At 41.9% G+C, this 20,145-nt stretch overlaps 1 protein-coding gene across 1 annotated transcript in view; it reads left to right on the top strand.

Annotated features, from left to right (window-relative positions):
- The window catches only part of mcu (mitochondrial calcium uniporter), a 68,731-nt gene that overhangs the window by 28,654 nt on the left and 19,932 nt on the right, over positions 1–20,145 (top strand). Inside the window, exon 2 of the mRNA XM_030748814.1 lies at positions 8,553–8,666. Within this exon, the coding sequence (XP_030604674.1) occupies positions 8,553–8,666 (114 nt within the window). The remainder of the gene's footprint in view (positions 1–8,552; positions 8,667–20,145) is intronic.

Raw genomic sequence — 20,145 nt, 5'->3', positions numbered from 1 at the left:
GTGGTGATTGATTTATTTAAAAAAATAAATGTGCCCTCTTTTGTTCTGTTATAATTTACTGCAGCTATTCAGCGCCAGTAGGTTCTTGCTATTTGTGGATTTCACTGATGCTAAGAATGAGTTCTTTGTTGTGATCACACAGACACACACACACACACACACACACACACACACACACACACACACACACACACACACACACACACACACACACACACACACACACACACACACACACACACTCACTCAGAATCTTCCCTCTCCTCTCTGATGCTTGCTCGACCCATCTCACTCACTGGTGCCTGTGCTTCCTCCCACTCACGCCCACATTTCTGCTCTCTCCTGATCATCAGCTTTATGGCCATGGCTAAGAACAATGCGCATGTATTTTTTTGCATGACATAATACAAATATTACTTTCCATTTCCATGTGTGGTTTCCCCTTCTCCACTGGCTGCGGCCTGCTTCTAAATCATTTTTATCCTTCCTTCCTCTTTCATCTTCAATTCATTCCTCTTTAAAACCTGAAGACCTTCTTTTTAAAAACTAGACTGAACAGCAAGGACTTTAACAGTGTGATAAAGTCAGTAAAGTATGTCCTGACATTTCCAGGCCATTCCAGCTCTCCAACAATACCAACAATGTTATGGTGTCGCGTTCTCTGCCCTTCCAAGCTTTATTTGGGTAGCACCTGGGGCGATAAATCAGGAATGTATTTTATGTTGGATATTCTGTCTTACAGTCTCTCCTGCGTTCCTTTCTTTAGTTTGCTCTTATAGTTCCCGAGACACCTGGGGCTGAAGCTGCTTTGTTGCTGTATTCCATTATGAATGAAGGCAGTTTTGAGGCCCACCCATTCATCTCTGCTGCAGCTGGAGACGCTGAGCTGTCAACCTCACTCTCTTGCGCACGCCGCCTTCATGAACCTTTTTATGCAGATGGGTATATCCCACACAAACTGTGTGGTAATAAATGGCAGAGGGGTAGTGCATGTTTGCATCCCATGCCTTTGCAGGTGAGTCTCCACATTTCCCAGTTAAGGCAGACACTGACCTTGTAGCCCTCTCCCTGTCTGTCTGTTTGATATTGCTTTGCAAGAGCCCTGCGGCGTGCTTCTGGTAATTTCTTTGTCCAACCACACACGCATTCCTCTGCACAAAAAAGTCTACCTGTCCTTGAGAGAACAGGCTGACAGTCAGATTCACTAGCAATGTGTTTGCGGTTAGCCAGTGGGATGGTTGGGCTTCTGTCACGGACAAGCACATGATCTGCTGTTCAGACATTTTAAGGACTATTCTTTCTGACTGCATCAGCTGTGCTGTCCACACGCAACATAAACTAAGCAAGTGTTTAGAGTGAAGCTCACTGCACGCCTGCATGCATCTTGAGTTGTTATTTAACACAAGGCAAAGATGGACAAAGATGACTTGTTGCCAGTGCTTTGTCAGGAAATGGTTTTTTTTCCCCATGTCAGATGTTCAGCGAATGAATGTTACCCAGAATGTACAGACTTGTTCAGCGCTCCTAAATGGAAATATCCCAAAGAAAATGGAAAGTGTTTACCTTTGAAGCCCACAGCTCACACACTTCAGCGCGCAAGAGTACAGAAATAGATCACAATACGAATAGTGTCTGATAAGAAGATGTCGGCGAGCAGGGCATTAAAAACTCAAAGGAGGCATTGTTTGTCAGTTTGCTACAACTTCATTAAAGAGGGCAGCTGGTATTTTAAAACTGGGTTAGACATGTTGTCTTTAATTGAGTACAAATGTACAAATTAAAATGTATTAACAGTTTGGCTCTAATTCATCCTGATTTTAAAACTGTGGCTGTGATTTTTACCCCTCAGACATCATTGTTCTTTGGCTACAGCCAGGGGGTTCTGGCAGGTTAAACCTGATGGGAAGGTTAATGCATATTACCGTTGAATGAGTTAATATTTAGTGATGAAATGGAGATACTTGCTCAGTAATAAGAAAATAAAGGTGTAGCTGTATTTCCCAGGGAGAGAGGAAAAAACACACTAGCTAACTAACAAAAAAGAAAAAACGGAAATGCGCCGCAGTAAGAGATGGAGAAAGATGTAAACAGACGAGAGACTATTTTCAAAGGTAAGGACTGCTCCGCAAGTTTTTGAATCGGATACAGGATCTATACACGATGTGTTGCTGAAATTATGTTTTTGTGAAATGTCTTGCAAAACAAACTGAAGCGTGCTAGCTTCCTCCTGTGTAGGAAAATCGGCCGTACAGCTTGTGAAATTTCTGCTCATGTCTTGTTGAATCCACTTGGCTAAACCCACAAAGAACGCAGGACAGCTGATCACAGGCTCACACAACAAATTATTATGTGAATTATTTCTAAGTAATTCTTTTCGCCACCCTGCTACGTCCAAATATAGGGTTCCACCCGCCTGCCAAATCCCACTTTAACCCCTGTCTGCATCAGTCACTCCTATGAAGTGAGTCCTTCATATCCCCTCTGCTTGCCTGGACATATTGTCTGTCTATCCTTGAGCATCTTCTGCTGCCTCTATATTATCACAGATCATCCAGGGAACCCCTGTAACTCAATCAGTTCTCCTTAGCAATAAAAGACATTCATTGGACAGCAGTCGCTCAGCAGCCCCCACCTCACTTTACCCTGCATGTGCAGGGAGTGGGTTACAGGGTGTGCTTAATGTGTTGGAAATTTCATTTAACTCTCCTCCTCTCTTCTCCTATCTCACGCACTTCATCTTGCCTTTCGGTGCCCAGTGATTGCTCGCAGCTAGCGCAACCAACACCACCCTCCACCCTCCCTAATGCTGCACTGGCTTTCTCCCACTGGTGCTGGGGAAGTAGAGAGGCTGAATGAACCGGGCAGGAGAGGAAGATAAGAGAACGAGGAGAGACGGACAGATCAGAAGTTGATTCCTTGAAATTGTACAAAACAGTGTCGGCCTCTTTAGTGCAGGGTCATTAAAAAGCTGCGCGTGTGGAGTGCACGCTGACAGCAGAATTGCAGACTAATGCACAGAGACAACAGACTCTGCATGTCATTCTCTTTATGTACTCAGTTTGCCGTATTAAGTAGCTGTGTGCAAATGAGCGCAAGAGGATAGGTTGTACTAAAAAAAATAGCTGTCATACATTTGTGGGATGCCTTCCATTTATCTGCTGCTCCAGAGGTCAGCTAGGAATAACTAGCATCCCCAAGTTATCCCCGAGGAATCTTTGAGCAGAATCCTTATCCTCTGCACACATTTTGTTAGCACACCTGCTCGCCTGTTGTGTTATTGCTGTAACTGGCCTGTTTGCTAAAGCCATGCTGAAAAGCCATTGGTTATTATTTCCCCTTCAAAGCTATATGTGACTTGTCATCGAGTACTAAATGAATAATTTGCAGGTTATATGTAAGGAAGTGAGGAAAAAATGAAATTGTGATTTGAACTGAGAGTATCAGTTGGTCTTTTGTAAAGCAGGCATCAGGTATGAGGTTCTTGATAGTTCCCCTCTATTTTTCCCCTCTAGTCTTAAGACTTGAGTCTGAAACAGTTTTATATACAGTATCACAAAATGTTTCCATGTAGGTTGTGTGTGTGTGTGTGTTTCTTGTATTTGCTGAGGAGTGTTGGCTCTAAGGTAGACAGTTCAGAAAGCACACAGTCTGATCCTTCCTTTGCAGAACACAATCGAAGTGTTGCCTTTGTAGAAAATATTATTGGCTTGGAGCCAATTACTGTGCAGAAATTATTTTCAGCATGTTGTTTTTAGTCTGAAACCTTTTTTTGTTGTGTGTGTGTGTATACACTCGCTCTTTTTCTTTTGCCTTTACAGAGCATACCCACAGATTTATTTCATAGAACAGTCTAACACTGATGCTCACTTATCTGAGCATCTGTGGCATCTTAACTGTTAGCCGCTTTGAACTGTGAGACATCCGAGTCTTCTGGATGTTTGCTGATGAGTCGCTTCTAGTAATTATGGAATTAAAGCTGCCGGATGATCACCGCAGTTCACGCATGGGGGAATGCGCAGAGGTGACAGAAATCTGGAGTCTGACCCAGAGATCAGAATTCATGTAAACACTCTGGTGTGAGTTGCTGCAGACCGGGCAGCACTCGGGTGTCAAACACGGGAGACTGACGACATGCAAAGCTAATAACTCGAGCGTCAGCTGTTGTGACTGGAGTTACTTGCAGAAACTGCGAGCTGAGCAGCGCTCAAGAGTTTAGGTTTGACGTGCACATCTGTGATCGGTGTAGATTGGTCCCTGTGCAGCTCCAAGCTCATAACACACTGTGCCATAAGTCAATCAGTAAATCAATACACAGCAGCCTCTTGAGTTTCTCACTGGGACAAAATGTGTGAAGTGTGTCCAAGTCTTGAATCTGTCACACGTGATGTGGTCCAGATGCAGTTTTAGATCTAAAAAAATCACCCCCCAAAAATAGCTTTATGTTTTGAATTCTCTAAATCCATCTATTATTTTCTTTAGCAGCATCTTATACCAGCCTTGTGCCAGTGCTGGGCAGTATAGCTGAGTTTTTGGGGTTTTTTTATACTATAAGATCTATAAAGCATGCAATTATCTTCTTTTTCTTTATTGGAAAAGACATCATTTCTAAGTTTGATATATGGTATATTTTAATGCAGTGGCACTCTCTGTAATTGAGACAAAATGCCATGCTTGTTATTGTTACAAGTTTGTTTCACCGCGTAAGCAAATCAGAGCTACATGTGCCTCATTCTAGTTTGGAGCGAATGCTTGAAAATGTACTTTTCTGCTCGCTGGGTAACAAGATGCTTCCACGCTTCCCTTTTTGTCACACTGAAGTTGCTGCTTTGTAAGCAGAAAATAAGCCTTTCATCTCACTTGTTTGTCGCTTCTTGTGTTTTTGTCCGGGTGTAAAGGTGTTGTCAGCTGGGACTTGAGCAGCTGGAGACGTTCATATCTGGAGGACAAAGTGATATGTTTTGAGTGTGCGTGCTTGCTATATGAGCCTTCTCGGTTTGTCGTAGGTAGTATCTAGAGAGAGCAGCTGTCGTCCTCAGTGGCAATCTACTCAACAGAAATAGATGGAGCCCCCACCCCCCCTCCCGTCGCTGAGTGGCAGGCCCGGTAGTGCAGAGAGGTCACAGCAACCTCATTCAGAAATGCCTCATATATGGAGTTGCATGAATGAGAAGAAACATTTGTCAAAGTTTTAATTGTGGTAATATCTGTCTGTGGAAATGAATGATTTCCACAGACAGATATTACCACAATTAAAACATGTAGAACGTTGGCTTTAAATTGCTTTTTTGGTTTGTTTTGGATTTCTGTCCCTTTGTCTATTGATTTATGTATGTTTGAAGCCTTGGGAGGGTTAATCAGTCATCTGGTCCCAAACAAACAGAACAGGCTTAATTGTTCAAACAGTGGCTTCTTCTCTGTTTCTCACAGCTGATTTTGGTGGGTGGGGCTTGTTATTTGTTTAGTAGTGACCTAAGATTAAGTTCAGTATTTTTATACAATTTATTTCAGCCAAAAAAATAAATAAATAAATAAAAAGAAGGGGGTTAGTGGATTGACCAGTATAAGCATATTATTCTGTAACTGTAGTGCTGCAGTTTGAATTCCCTGCCAGGATGAGTCAGTTTGGTTGCTTGGCAGAGAACTACATCACAGCGCCAACAGTTCAACAAATACTGTTCCTCCTCCACACTAACACACCAGAGGAGACTCTTTTGGCAGTTCATAGACACTTTTTATAGGCACTGGAGTCATGAATATAGGCTCCTCCTTTGAGTTGATGTAGTATGCCTGACCTGTCATAGATAAGGAAGAGGCAATAATCCCTCTGCAGCATGCTATCTTGGTACCAAGGTCCACTCCGTATCTTAATGTTAAGGACACTGTGTTTGTGACTGTGGTATTGCACTTTGCTTAAAGCTTTAGTGGTCGTTCCTCCAAGTGTGGCCGCTCGTTGACGTTGGCCTCCTAAGTTGTAATAATAGTCAGGCCCGATTTGTAGTGAAGTGACTTCTGTCAAACACAGTTATGAACAGTGGAAAGTTTGTTAGATTAACAGTCCTCAGCAGCCCTTTCAATGATTAAATGGGATTGTTTACAGCTGTAGAAGCTGAGAGCTGGAGGGGAAAAGAAAAATCATTGCTGGTTATCATAACAGGTGGGCAGGGTGTCTTATGTTGAGCTCGACTAGTCCTGATGCTCCGCAGGTGTGCGTGATGAGATTCTGGTTCTGCCTTCGTAGGATATATTTACAGAAGAGATGCTACAGATCTATTTTACTAAAGGGTTCCTTGTGTAAAGCCATGTGATATACAGCTGTTACCCCGTCACTCAAATGGGCATAATCCAAGCCCCGTTTTTGCTTGTCAAATGCAGTTTAGCAGAGCTGAAAGTCATTAAAGGAAAGGTAAGTATGTGTGTAATAACATGTAGAAAAGAAGACCTCCACTTGTAGATTCACTCATAAATTGGAGTGCTGACAGCTGAAAATACTCAGTAGATAATATTGTTAAAGAATTACTGCAGTACTAAGGCTTCTTGGTATTGCGTTTCTTATTTCGGGCTAGTAGATTACTGTAGATAAGCTAATGTTGCATTTATTGGCTGTGGGTTGGCTGAGTCCTTAGCTGTGTCACCACACACCTCCAGCAACACGGGCGCTCCCTGTATGGAGCTGGCGTGCTATCCTCCCGTCTCTGTGTGTCTCCTTCCTCTGTCCAAAATCACACGGGCTGGGGAAAATGTTGCCTCCAAAATGCATGCGATTGTAGGTGTCACTGTGATTGTTGTGTGAATGTGATGGCAATGCTTTATGGTGTCACCTGTCCCAGGTGTTCTGTTAAAATCCTTTGGCCATTGCCTAGAAATGCTCAAGCTTTAATGTAGCTCTGAACAGGAGTTAATTAGGAGGGCAAAGGGGTTAAGGGATAGCGGAGTTAGTGAATTAGGTGAGAATATTGACACCACTCTCTACCGGTAAACAATGTTGTTGTTTTCACACATTCGAGATATAATTGTTCGGTGCTAGTAGGTGAATTTTGTTACCTTTGGTGAGAGCCAGCTTCCCATATTCATACAGGAGACTTATTACATTTTTCCTTATTTTCTGTCATTGTCGTATTGTTACAATGGTGGGCGCACATATTAAAAATGGCCAAAATTTCAAATCAGCTCATCACATCCACCCACCTGAAAAACTACTCCAGCAGAGTCCAAGAATAAAAGTGCAGCTTTGGAATTGACCATAATATAAGCCCCCTTTAATATATTCCCTTAAATTATTTGAACTCATTTATTATTGCTTATAATATGATTAAACATGTAACTTTAGTCTCTTTGTAAACACTGGGATGTGTATTTTATATAAGGACATTAGAAGCACTCCTTAAATTTTTATTTTGATGTTAGAGCAAAAAAAAAAAATGTCAAAAACTGCTTCCAGTGGAACCACCAGTATGAAACAAGTCCACATCATGCATGGGTCTAAAATGAGAGTAATATTTGTTGTGGGCAGAGTCAGTGCACTCTCAGTGTTTTTATACAATTTTATCTCCGCCTAATCATTCCTCAGTGCCGGGAGGCAGGAAATATCAGAGTGCACATTTTGAAGGTGAAAGTATTTTAGTCCTCTCAGTCTACTGTGACTCTTTCATGCACTTGCCCACACACACACTTCTACTTCAGTTTTCTGTGTAACTCACCAAGATAAGCTGTAAATGTGTGCATACACACACACACAGGACTTTCTGCAGTTCTGTGAAAACTTCGGGGTGAATGTGGTGGGGACGTCCACTTCTGGGAATATTTTTGGCATTGTGTTAACACACACCCGAAAGCTGCAGACCCGCAAACTGCCACAACGTCTGCTGATTAGCAGCATCTCACTGCCGTTTACCCTCTTAATTTCTACAGAAGGAGTAAGGATGTTACTTAGTTTTTCACAGGAGCACATAGAGTCCTTTTTTACATGACTGTATATATGAATATGTCCGTCTTTTCCCCTCTAACCACCTCACGGAGCTCACATACCCACACATCAAATCTAACGTATTTTTCACTTTTCCTCAAATATGATTGTACTCAACTTGTACTGTACGCAGCCTAAGAGGCAGAATGAAAAGGACTCGCTGCTAATCTTGTTTAGCAGGTCAGTCAGCTCTTTCATCTCTGGGTGTCAGCTGTAGCATCAGAGACTTTCTCACACGTATGCAGCACGTCTATATGAGCACAGTATGTGCAACATGAAGTTTCACATCATATTTTTTGCACACATAACCTCCTCACCTCACTGTGTGTTTGAATTGTTGCAAAAAAAAAAGCCCCCCTCCCCCTTTGAAAGGAACAGAAAATAAAGCCACTTTCACGCCTCATTCTTTTAAGCCTTTTTTTTTTTTTTTTTTTTTTTTTTTTTTTTTTAGCTCCCAGTAATGCACAACTGGTCGTGATGGTGGATGTTTTGGGAATAACGTGGCGTTTGCATTTTGAGCATCCCCACTCTGAGATAATGGTGATGCCTCCCATTTTGACATTTGTGTCTGTCTGTGCCTTTTCTTCAGCAGGAGGTACTGTCTGCTCCTTTCCCCCATCAGACTGTCAGGAGAGCACATGGCCTACGGTCAGCAACCCACTCCGCACTCTTCACCCAGCCTACCACTGCCCTGTCTCCACAGGTTAGTGCTTTCTGCATGCATGTGCATCTGTGTAATAAAGGAAATGAAAACAATAGATTGTCTTATTGATTTTTGGGCCACTTGGCCTCAAGAGGAAATCCATATCGGGTTAGCTATGTGTCTGGCTCAGTGTTGTAGGCAGCACTTGACAGCAGCTGGGTCAGCACTTCCTGACACCTTCATCACCTATTGCACTTGTCATTTGTAAAGGTCAAACAGGAAATGGTTATATCATTATGCAACCAAGACTTCAGATTGTTGTAGATGTTGGATCGATATTGGCTGGCTGAATATTGCCAATCATTGTAACTTGCATCATTCTGGCATCACATCCTAAAAGATTCAGTAGCAGATATTAGTTTGCTTCCAGTGATCATGTAATTGCTGAAAAAATAAAATCCTGTACTAGACACAGAATACTTTTTGTTTGCAGCCTTGGTCTGCACATATTCTAGATGCATAATAATTACTGTTCCCAACAAATCTCAGTCTTTTACTGCTTGTCACTGTTTTTTTTTTTTTTCTTTTCATTTTACCTGTGTCTCTTTGATGTGAAGACTAAATAAACCTCTTCATCTTTCAAAGGCTTCTCCACTAAGTAGCCCTTATTTCGGGAGAAGCCTTTGAAGGCTGATTGGATCACTGGACATTGGCGTTTTCTAAAAGCTGTCACCTGGAAAAATAGATTCAAATGTTTCAAAAAGCCCACTATTCAAAACAAGCTCCCCACAATGGTGTCGCCTCCCTGATTCAGTGTTGACAGCAGCAGCGTGTGCTGCCGTATGAAGCCAGTTTTCCCATCGAACCTTATTACGCCCTGCGTGTCATTATCTTGAGAAGTATGCATTTCTAAACAGCAGTGAGATTTTCCAAAATGGAGAGCGCCACGTCAGAGAGGAGAACAAGCTGTTTCTGTAACTTTTGACTTTGATGAATCAGATTTCAGAGTGTTTTACTTAAAAAGTTCAGTCGCTGCTAACCAGCTACTGTAACCCTGACCTGTCCCCTCTCATGTTTTTATTCTACCTGAAGCCTGGTCAGGTCTCTGTTGTGGCAGTCCTCTATATCGTTCAGTCCCCTCTGTGGTGATTCTTTCTTTCTTCAGGCACACTTCAACTCCATCATCTTGGACTGCAGCTGGTGACAGTTTTTCCTTGTTCTGCTCTGCAGCCTTGATGACTTGTGTTTCAGTGGCCCTCCAGCTCAGAGCGGAGAACAGAACAAGGAAAAATGTTTCCAGCTGATTTCCGAGTGGAAGTGGAGTCTACCAGCGGGGCGAGAGGCTCACGGGAGAGCAGGGATGGAGATTTCAAGCAAAAATACGGTTCAGTAATTCAGTAATTGCTAGGAACCATTTACATTTCCTTTAGAGATTCTCACCTATTCTCAACTGACATAGTTGTGCTAGTCTTGTGATATACTTTATACCAGGAAGTTTGAACTATATTTCATTTTCAGGCATGTGGCATACATGGTCGCTCGCTCAGCCACCCTGGCGCCCCCATTGTGTGTAGTAGTTTTTGGCTTTGCATGATTGTCCTCTTTGTGCAGTGGCTTTTAATTTCACCTTGACACACATGTTTTAACACAGTGTCAGTGTAATGATGTTAACTGCTGATATGGAAACAGGTGTGGCCTTTAGCAACTAATCAGGAAGTGAACACTGAATACTTTGTCTATAAAATGGCGTTCATGCATAGCGATTTAAGCGTAATGAAGCAGCAGTCTGCTGTTATTCATAGTGGTTTTTAGAGAAAAATCACAGCACTGTCCAAACAGCTCAACTTCACACAAGCTAAGCAAAAGTTTGGTTACTTGTGGCACAGTTTTTTTTTTTTGAAAAAATGAAAAAGAGTGGCGTTCACACCAACATTTTACAGTGCCAACGGAGCATCAAAAAGAGGCAGAGATTCGAATCTCCACTGCCAGTCAGAACAAACAGAATGAAAGGAAACAGGATGCAATGCTTTTCTTTTCTTTTCTTTTCTTTTCTTTTCTTTTCTTTTCTTTTCTTTTCTTTTCTTTTCTTTTCTTTTCTTTTCTTTTCTTTTCTTTTCTTTTCTTTTCTTTTCTTTTCTTTTCTACAGCCATGAAGGAGGTTATATTTTACACCAAAGTTTTGAATGAATTCTGATAAAACTCTGTAGGGGTGCAGAGTGGGGTCATGTTAACAGTCCATTAAAATTAGCCTTGCATCCACAAAGATCTTATTGATTCATTAGTCAGAAATTGACAAAAAGCCAGAGAAACTATGATTCTTACAAGTGTGCTGTGTCTTGTCAACATTTAGAAAGTTCTGCATACAGATTTAAATATCATGTCACATTTGACCTGTGACCTCTCCTTCAAGGTCAATAGATTGAGCTGATGGTCAAAGTGATAAAAATGGTACAAAGAGCTATTTATTAAAACTATGTTTCTTACTGCCATCGTTTGTATTGACAGCATATAGGTATATAGGGAATGGTATATGGGGATTCTAAATATCATGCTACTTTGGACCTCTGACCTCTTCTTCAAAGTCAGATAAGGTCAAACTTTCATAAAATCTCTTTTATCTTTAAAACTCTGCTTAAAATTCTACTGCCTTTGTTTGTATTGGCAACATTTAGGCAATGATACTGGTGTATAAAGATCACCTTACAATTTCATCCAAGTTTGACCTCTGACCTCACGTTTACGTTTCACATCTGCCTTTCTTTCAAGTTGACCCCAAAATCCTATGTCTTTAAAGAAAGTGTTGTCAAGAGAAAGAGAATGAACCCACATAAAAAAATAAATAAAAATTGTACTCAAAATTATGTCAAGTATATTAAAATGGGTTTAAACGGGGCAAATGGCAAAAGCCTGCACTTTGCACTTGTTTTTACTGCACTCCAAACTTCTTAAAGTACATTTAAAAAGAACAAAGGAAACAAAATGAAAATATACAAAAAAACAATACTGCTCTCTTAAAAGTAAATACTGCCCACAGAGTGAGCTGGCTTGGTGGAGGTTTGTGCTGTCGGAGTTCTTCTTGTTCTTCTCTTGATTGTTGTTCATATCAGCACAGTTAATAGGAGTCACGTAAGTAATCATAATCATAAATTTTACTTGCAGATGTTTGAAACAATTCTTAAGCTGTCTGGTCCTCGGGGGCGTTGCAATATCATAAATTTAATCTAGAAAAAAATTGGATGAGCCTGTTATAGTTTATGTCTGTTGCTTGGCTGAGTAGCATAATATCAATACCAAATAAGTTTCTTCCTCAGTTATAAATTTGATTGACTGTTTGCTATCTGTTTATTGAACCACACTGCAGAAAAAAACAGACTATGAGACAAGTGAAACTTTTGTTGGTGCGTTCCCACAGAACAGCATTGTTTGAGCTGTTGTCTCAAAAGTGCAAATGCTAAATATATAATCTGCTAAAGATAATAAATTAGTTATCACTTTGTGCTATAATGCATTCAAAGTGATTGTGGATGTGCATATACTACTTTATACTTTGACTTATTTCCAACTTAGCTTGGCTACAACACAATCTCCCTTCGATTAAGAGTCCAATAAATCTGTTGCATTATGTTAGAAAAATCAGTTCAAGGTTTAGCATGTATGTTTTTCACCAGGAAATGCACTTGACCCTCCGACAGGCTTGCATGGGATAAAAATTTTATAATGAGAGCAGGATATTTGTTCCTTGAGTGCTTGTAATCCTTGTGCTACGGAGAGCGGTGCATTAGCCCATCTCCTTTCTGTGTGTGTGTTTGTGCCAGTACTTGGAGCAGGTGTATGTTCAGTGTGTTTCATTTGTGCTGTGTGTTTATGTGTCATTGGGTTATATGAAATGGAGAAGGCGGGCATGGGTTTGCACAAGGTGGGGGTGGCTGTACAATGAAAGCCGAGCCGAGGCTTTTCTCGGAGCCTGTTTACGTACATTTTGCTGCAGTGGGCCACTTGAAAAGGCATCGGGGAAAGGATGGTGAGCGAGAGCAGAGGAAACGCACACGTGACTCGAGCTGCTAGAAAGTAAAAACACTAACAGTGGGTCATATTACCAGGACATTGTTCACAGTTGCATGAGACAGCAGAGCTCATGGGGAGCTAGTCCCTGGTCCCAAGTGTCCCTTTCCCTGCATCGTAGCCCCCCCCAGAGAGACAACTGTTTGTTCAGAGGGCAGGGGAGGGAGGAGACACGGGTGGCCCAGCGGGGATTGTTTGCCTTGCTGTGGCCTGTTGTCTCTATGAGGTAGAGCTGAGGATGATATTGTCATAACTGTAGTGAAACAACAAAAACCTCAGCAAAAGAGAGATGCTGTAAAGAAGCTCTACAGAGAGGAAATCAGATTGCACAAACTTGTTAGTCTTGATAACATTGGCTCTAAAAGTGTCCGCTGCACCGTATGGCATTTGTATATTACACTGTTATCAGTCGACACTTTCTTCTTGTTTCATCTCACTGACACCCCTCTCCCTTGCTCCTGCATTGCTGCAGTACAGGCACTTGTCTCCTCCTCGGGTAAGCCAGCCCTCTCTCTCCTTGTCTCCAACCTTTCCTCCCTCCCCTCCTCCCTCTGCCGTTCTTTGCATCCTTCAGTTTAGCTGCAGCTTCCCACAAGGGCCCGATGGGTCACAGCTACACACACACACACACACACACACACCAGTTTACAGCAGAGCTATTAGTTATTCATGCATGGACCTCTCGATCCATCTGCGACTCAACTCCTACGGCAGGCAGCCGTGGCAGTTTAGCAAAGTTGTCAAATGTCAAGCCGACATGTGAAGAGAGAAATCTAAGGGGGGGTGGGGGGCAAGTTGCTGTCACCTCACTTGAGTCTTGCCAGTGTGTAGCTCATGTTGCTCCACATGTAAGAGTCCAAAACTGCAGGGTAAAGGAGTGGATGGATTAAACATAAAAAAAAAAGGAACTGGAAAATATTCAGAGGGAAGGAAAAGGCAGCGATCTCAGGATGGCAGCTGATAAAGGTGTAGCATACGGCAAGGGCAGCGAAGGTGGCGCTGTGACTGCAGTCTGCAGAGCTCTTGAGCAAGTCACATTTGTCATTCACTTTGAATGTGTCGGTGACGCCTGTCTAGAGCAAACCTATGTCAAATAGATGTGACCATTTCATGTTTTGATCAGTTATATATAAAAAATATATATCGTTGTTTGCTCAGTTCAAGGATTTATTGTCCTTTCTATTCTCTTTGTAAGAGGGTGCTGTCAGTAATCTTCACCGGCTTCTCTGGCAGGTGGGTGTAGTTCAAGAGCATGATGCACGATAAACCTTTTTACACAGAGCGCTCAATGTACAGTCTGCATCAGAGGGGCGAGGAGCTGAGAAATTGCCACTGACTGAAAACTGTGACTGCTCTTTTTACAGGGAGGCAGGCGTATTTTAAAGTGAGCCATAAAAACACTTTGTTGCTTTATTCAAATAATCCACTGAACTTCCCCACAGACATGGCAAACAGCCGTTATCCTTGAAACGTAATGTTTCATTCTAAAGCAGAGGCTCTCTAAAGTCTGTTTCCACTGCTTCCTCATCTCCAGTGGCGCTGATTTAATAGACTTACCACATTACGAGTTTTTATTACACATCAGCCACTTTAAGTCAGAAATGGATTTTGTTTGAATGTTGTCACAGAGTGTTAAAACCAAACTTTATGTATACACTGTCAATGATAATTTTTTAAACCCCTAATCAGCACTAATAAAGTGTATTGATTATACTTGCTTGTACTGAAGGTCTCCCCTGATCAGGCCTATCTTTGTCAGCAATTTTCATTATCTTTTATTGTTGGACAGGGAAAAGAAAAATGCATGGAGGAATATGCCATGCCTGGCGACGTGGTTCTGTACATATTTATTTGCAAAGTAATAGAACTTCTTTCTAAAAATGACCCCTCTGACAAATTCCACCCAAACATCTTAGAAAGCACCAGCAGACTTGTTCAGCTTTAATTAAGTCGGCAGTTAATTGGGACGTCGGTGTGCTCGTTCTTGGATGACTGTTTTGATTGGCGGTACGCAGCGAGAAGAGACACCAAACCAGTGTCGGGTTTCGAGTGTCAGAAAAACAAAAAGCCTGACTGAGTTTTCTGTTTCTAAGCGGCACCCTGTCAGCGATGCGATGCTGAGTGAAGGAATGAAGCAGAGGGTTTTTTATTTTTTCACTTTGTTTGCTACAAATCAAATTGATTATTCCCGTATGACACACAGATACTGATCAGCCCAGCAAGGACTAAACCTACCTTTAAGTCACGGATGCCGTCACTGGATCTAATTGCGTTATTGATCTATTTGTGTCTCTTAGAGCGTTTTGCACATGTAACAGCAAAATGAGATTATTTTTAATGCTTGCATTTTCAGCCAGTGGGCAGTTGAATATTATCAGGCGAACAGTGCGCTGAACTGAAGTGAGGGGGAAATGTCACCACCATCAAAATTATGTTTCAGAGCACCTGTAACAGAGAAATAATTCTCTGCAGCCACATTAGATGATTTCTTTTCCGTTCTGGTTTTGAGCATTGGTGTAAAGTAGCTCTGCGTCTGCGTGTTCTTTGGATGCGTTCCTGTAACTGATAACAAAGTCAGTATGAAGAATTTCAAGAAGAAAATCAATTTGCTTTCAGGATGGTAACTGACATTTTCTGTCAGAGTATCAGTTATCCCATTGAATAAACCTATTGATCTTCACATCTTAAACTTCCATTGATTTGTAACCCGCCCTCAGCTCAGCGAGTCGTCATTACTGCGTCAGAAAAGGGAAATCAGGAGAAACTGCTGTGTGGTGCGTTTTACCACCAGTATGATTCAGTATCTACTCAAACTAGCAGTAACTTTTGTTCTTCTGTAGTTGAAATTTTTAAGGACTGACCAGTGAACGCTGATTTTTCTAGCACCACATTTCGAGTTGAATCATTGACTCCTGTGTGGTATTTCACCGAGCAGACGGCCGATGACTAATGCTGTTTGTAAACATCGTCATGATGGCGTCTAATAATGTACTTAATTAATACATCTGCCATGCGGTTGAGTCTCGGTCACCTCTGTGTCAAGGCGAAGCAACCTGATGATTAAGCAAGAAAAGAGTGCTTATAAACTGTGTGCTGATATTCAGAAATGCACAGCCTTGCAGATATATTATAAAAACCTATTAAATACAACTTTATGAACTCCCATTAAAGGCAAAATAAATCTCATAAATATCATTACTGCTGTATAAGGCATTGCTTGCTGTGCAAAATTTTTATAGGAACATCAAAACTTAAATTTTAGAAAAAAGGTGTTAAAGGTTATTGATTCAGAATGAATCCTTTCTTCGTCCATCTTTATATTTCTATCTTTGCATTCAGCAAATTGGCCAATTTGGTCATTTATTCCATTAAAGGGTTTTTAAGATGGTATCAATAATCAGTGTAGTCTAGTCTTTGATATTCATTCGCATTGTAACTGGAATATTTAGCACATATTGTCCTTACTGCCTTTTGTTTTCTGTAGGCCCTATAATTTAATGAAAGATAAGCACTCATCAGCCATTCACATGGCAGCAACCTGATGCGGAACAGCAGGATGGGGAAGAAAGGTGATTTAAGGGACTTTGAATGTGGCATTGTTGTTGGGGCTGGTCTGAGTATTTCTGAAACTGCTGATCTGCTGGGATTTTTCCGCACAACCATCTCTAGGGTTTACAGAGAATGGTCTGAAAGAGAGAAAATATCCAGTGAGCAGCAGTTTTCTGGGGGAAAAGGCTTTTTTGATGCCAGAGGTCAAACTGCTTCGAGCCGATGAGAAGGTAACTGTATCTCAGATAACTAATCATTACAACCAAGACCGTTGCCTGGTCTGAAGAGTCTTGATTTCTGCTGGTAGGGTCAGACTTTGGCATAAACAACATGAAAAGCTTGGATCCATCCTGGCTTGTACTGACGGTTTTGGCTGGTGGTAGTGGAATTGTGTTGGGGATGTTTTTTTGGCACACTTCGACACACTTCATTTAAACACCAAATACTGCAGCCCACCTGAGTATTAGTGTCGACCATGTCCATCTCTTTATGACCACAGTGTATCCGTCTTCTAATAATCTTTGAGGAATATTTCCAGCCCCTTGTTGAGACCGTGCCATAAAGAATTCAGACTGTTCTGAAGGACTATCAAGGTGTACCTAATAAAGTGGCTGGTAAGTATATTCCAGTCACCATACATGCGATTCATTAACCGGCTTCTATGTAATCTAATCATCTTCTTCCTTTTGCTCGCATTCTGTAGGATTAAGAGAATCCTCACTTTCAATAATCGTACTACAAGTGGAAGCAGGTGCTCCCTATAATGTATGCGAAGCTGGCGTCTATGTAACAGCAGTGTGAATATGAATAATGTGTCATTGGGAATCTTTGGATACCAGTTGAAATGTGCATAATCACACAGCCAATTTATAGGGCCTCCACTTTACAGTTTTTACCTGCGTAATGGCATTAGGATTATTTCAGAGTGTATAAAATTCACTGCGCTAACTGTGATGGTATAGAGTGACATCTTGCAGTAACATTTTCTATTTTTTGAAATGGAAAATGCATAAGAAACAATAATGTAAAAATAAGAAAAAAAGGTGCAAAACAATAGATTGGCCAAAAAAAAGTAAAATGCTGTTAAAATGTGTTGGAAGGTGGATCGTGCTGCCATCAGAGGACTCCTTTCATTCCTCTTAACAGCAGTGATCAAACTGGGGTCATGCTGTGTCTGACAAGCTCGCCAGGGGTTACACTCCTAGGCGATCACACTGGATCTGTTAAACCTCTAGTATGTAGTAATAATGGCTCTTGGTGATTAACTCTACGTAAGTATTATTAGCAGCTGTTACAAAAAAAAGGAAGGTGTTTAACATCAAGGTTCGCTTGGATTATCTTCGAGCTGCAACAGTGGGAGGCAACTTGCCCAAACACATTCCCTAACAGCAGAATGATGGAGACTTGAGAGGGAGAGAGTGGAAAACAGGTAGGAGCAGTGGTGGTGGTGGTGGTGGGGGGGGGGTTGAGCAGTGGAGTAGGCCCTTGAGAAAGCTGGAGAATCAAATCACATTGAAACAGGATGGAATAGAGGAGCAGAGGAGGCATGATGAGCGGCATACTGATGATAAGGATTAAGATTGTGAACAGGAGCGTGAGGGCAGAGCGATATGGAGCCAGTTCTTTTTTTTTTTCCCAAGCATTAGCGAGGTTGTCTAGCTCACTTCGATTTTAGGTTATGATGTCATTTGGGAGGATAAAAGGGCAGAGATGAGAGGAGGAGCAGGAGGTGAGATGAGGGGAATGGGACCAACTTTAAGTAAGAATTCATCAGCAATGCGGTCTGATCCGCCATTAATATCAGTGGACTTTATTAGACACTGCTGATTATTGTCAGTCATGCTTGGTGTGTGAGTCAGCATGATGTGTGATTTCAGTAACTTGTGAAGCAGGGGCCGTCACACCTCCCGCAGGCAGGCGGGCATCGCCTGCTACCCAGAACCCTTTGAGATCTGAAAACTGGGCTGTCTGCTTATTTGACTGCTGTGACTTCGATTCCCCTAACCCCGCAGGTGGGAAGCATAACAGTAGCTTCACAGAAACCGGCCCAGTTTCTGCTGTCCAAAGTCTGTATGAGAATAAGCTGCTCTCCGCGTGGCCCCACGGCACAGAGCCTGTGAATATTTGATGCTAGTTGTGAAAGGCCTGGAGTGAAGCGTTTGTTGTTATTAAAAATATGACAAATAGGACCCAAATGAGAAATCCTGGAGTTACTATGTCAAAAAAACAGCATAAACCCCTCAAAAAAACTCATATTGTGAACTGTCATAAACAGCCAACATGCTCAGTACTAATAGTCTGCATGAGTCACTCAACATTTTTGAATGTAGAGTGAAAATTTGACTGTTTCTTACCTCATCACATGAGGTCTCTCTATACTCTGAGTTCCATAAATGTTAAAACTCACTTAAACTGTGGTACTCTTCAAATCTACTTCACATGATACATTTTTCAAAAGAGCAGGTGCTGCTTCAGTTCTCTGTATTATGCTCTCTCTGAGGGGAAACATTATTTTTCTTTATCATTCATGCATATAAAGAGGTAAGCAGTATACGGGGGGGGGGGGGGGGGGGGGGGTTCTTGGCTCAGAATTGCCTTTGGAGGCTAACTATGCACATAAGCCTTATTTGACAGAAATCTGTGCATTTTCCTGATAATTCAGTTTTTTTATGCTTGTGAAATTGAGACCACAACAAAAGTGAATAAAACTGTAATTTGATTACAGTCATTGTGGGAGATTTTTCTTCTTTTAAGCCCTTCCTCGAGCCTTTTCCCTCTATTCTTTTAGATATCTTTGTCACCTCAACTGTTAGCAGTAATCCTCCCACCGGGGTCGTTCAGGCAGAGAGCATTAAACTTTTCACATGCTGTCTGATTTAAGGAGAAGCTAAGGGTGGTGTAGAACAGGCATATGGTGGTATACACTCTCTCTAGGCCTAGCAGAAGGCTGCGGTGAAAGTGGCCGTGGTGCAAAGTGGAAGCTGGCAACAAACATGTTGGCCAGATGACCGGTTGTGCGTACGGACTGTAACACTAACCCGCCTTGATTATGCTTGGAGCTCCACTTGGAAAAACATCACTAGAGTTAGAAAACACTGAGGCCAAAAATGAAAGCACTTGTAACAGCAAATGCCCTCATGAGGTGAGCTGTGTGTTTCAATGCTCTGGATGAGTTGTGCTGCAGCTCCGTCAGAGGTGTCTGGTCCAGTCTGCCTCTGATTGGGATTCGTGAGCTCAGTTCTCTGAATATGTGCGTGCAATATGTCCATGTGGGCCACAGCTAAATAAAAGCTCAGGCAGACTCGCTGACACATCCAAGAAGCTAAATTCTGTGAATTCTGCTTTCTAGATTTTCTAATGCATTTCATGGACTACCCATTAATGAGGCCAGCTAGCTAATAATGCTGGCTGAACACTGAGTTTACTAGGACCAAGTACTGATAGTCTTGGTATTTTTAAGCATGGTCAGTCACAGAGGGGAGGGCCTGTTCGAGTTCCTCAAAAGGAGCATTCCCAGGCTCTGCTCCATAAATAACAGATGCTGCTCGAGGAGGAGTTCACGCCGGTCTGTGAGACACCGTACGCTGCCCTCAATGTCACCTTGCATGTTCTCAGAGAGCAGAGTCACAGGCAACTGAGGTCAATTCTAAATCAAGGGAACGCTGGTAAAACATGCACAATACTAGTTGTTTCTTAACCATTTATCATAACAGTGTCATTGTAATGCTGCAAATACCACAGATCCTCCAGCGGGTTTCCATATGAAGGAAGAGACTGTATTGTTTAAATAATAGGAGATATTATATAAACTGCAATTACCCTCCTTCGACCCTGCATTTGGGCCAGGTACATAGTTTCTGTGCCAGCAGGCTAACACACCGCTCTTTGCTACTAATCAAGAAATGATGCAAATTTCTTTGAGAAGAAA

This window comes from Archocentrus centrarchus, chromosome 15 (genome assembly GCF_007364275.1).
Source record: "Archocentrus centrarchus isolate MPI-CPG fArcCen1 chromosome 15, fArcCen1, whole genome shotgun sequence".
In the NCBI taxonomy this organism is placed as follows: domain Eukaryota; kingdom Metazoa; phylum Chordata; class Actinopteri; order Cichliformes; family Cichlidae; genus Archocentrus; species Archocentrus centrarchus.
The sequence above is the reverse complement of the archived record's forward strand: the minus strand, read 5'-3'. Positions and strand labels throughout refer to the sequence as shown.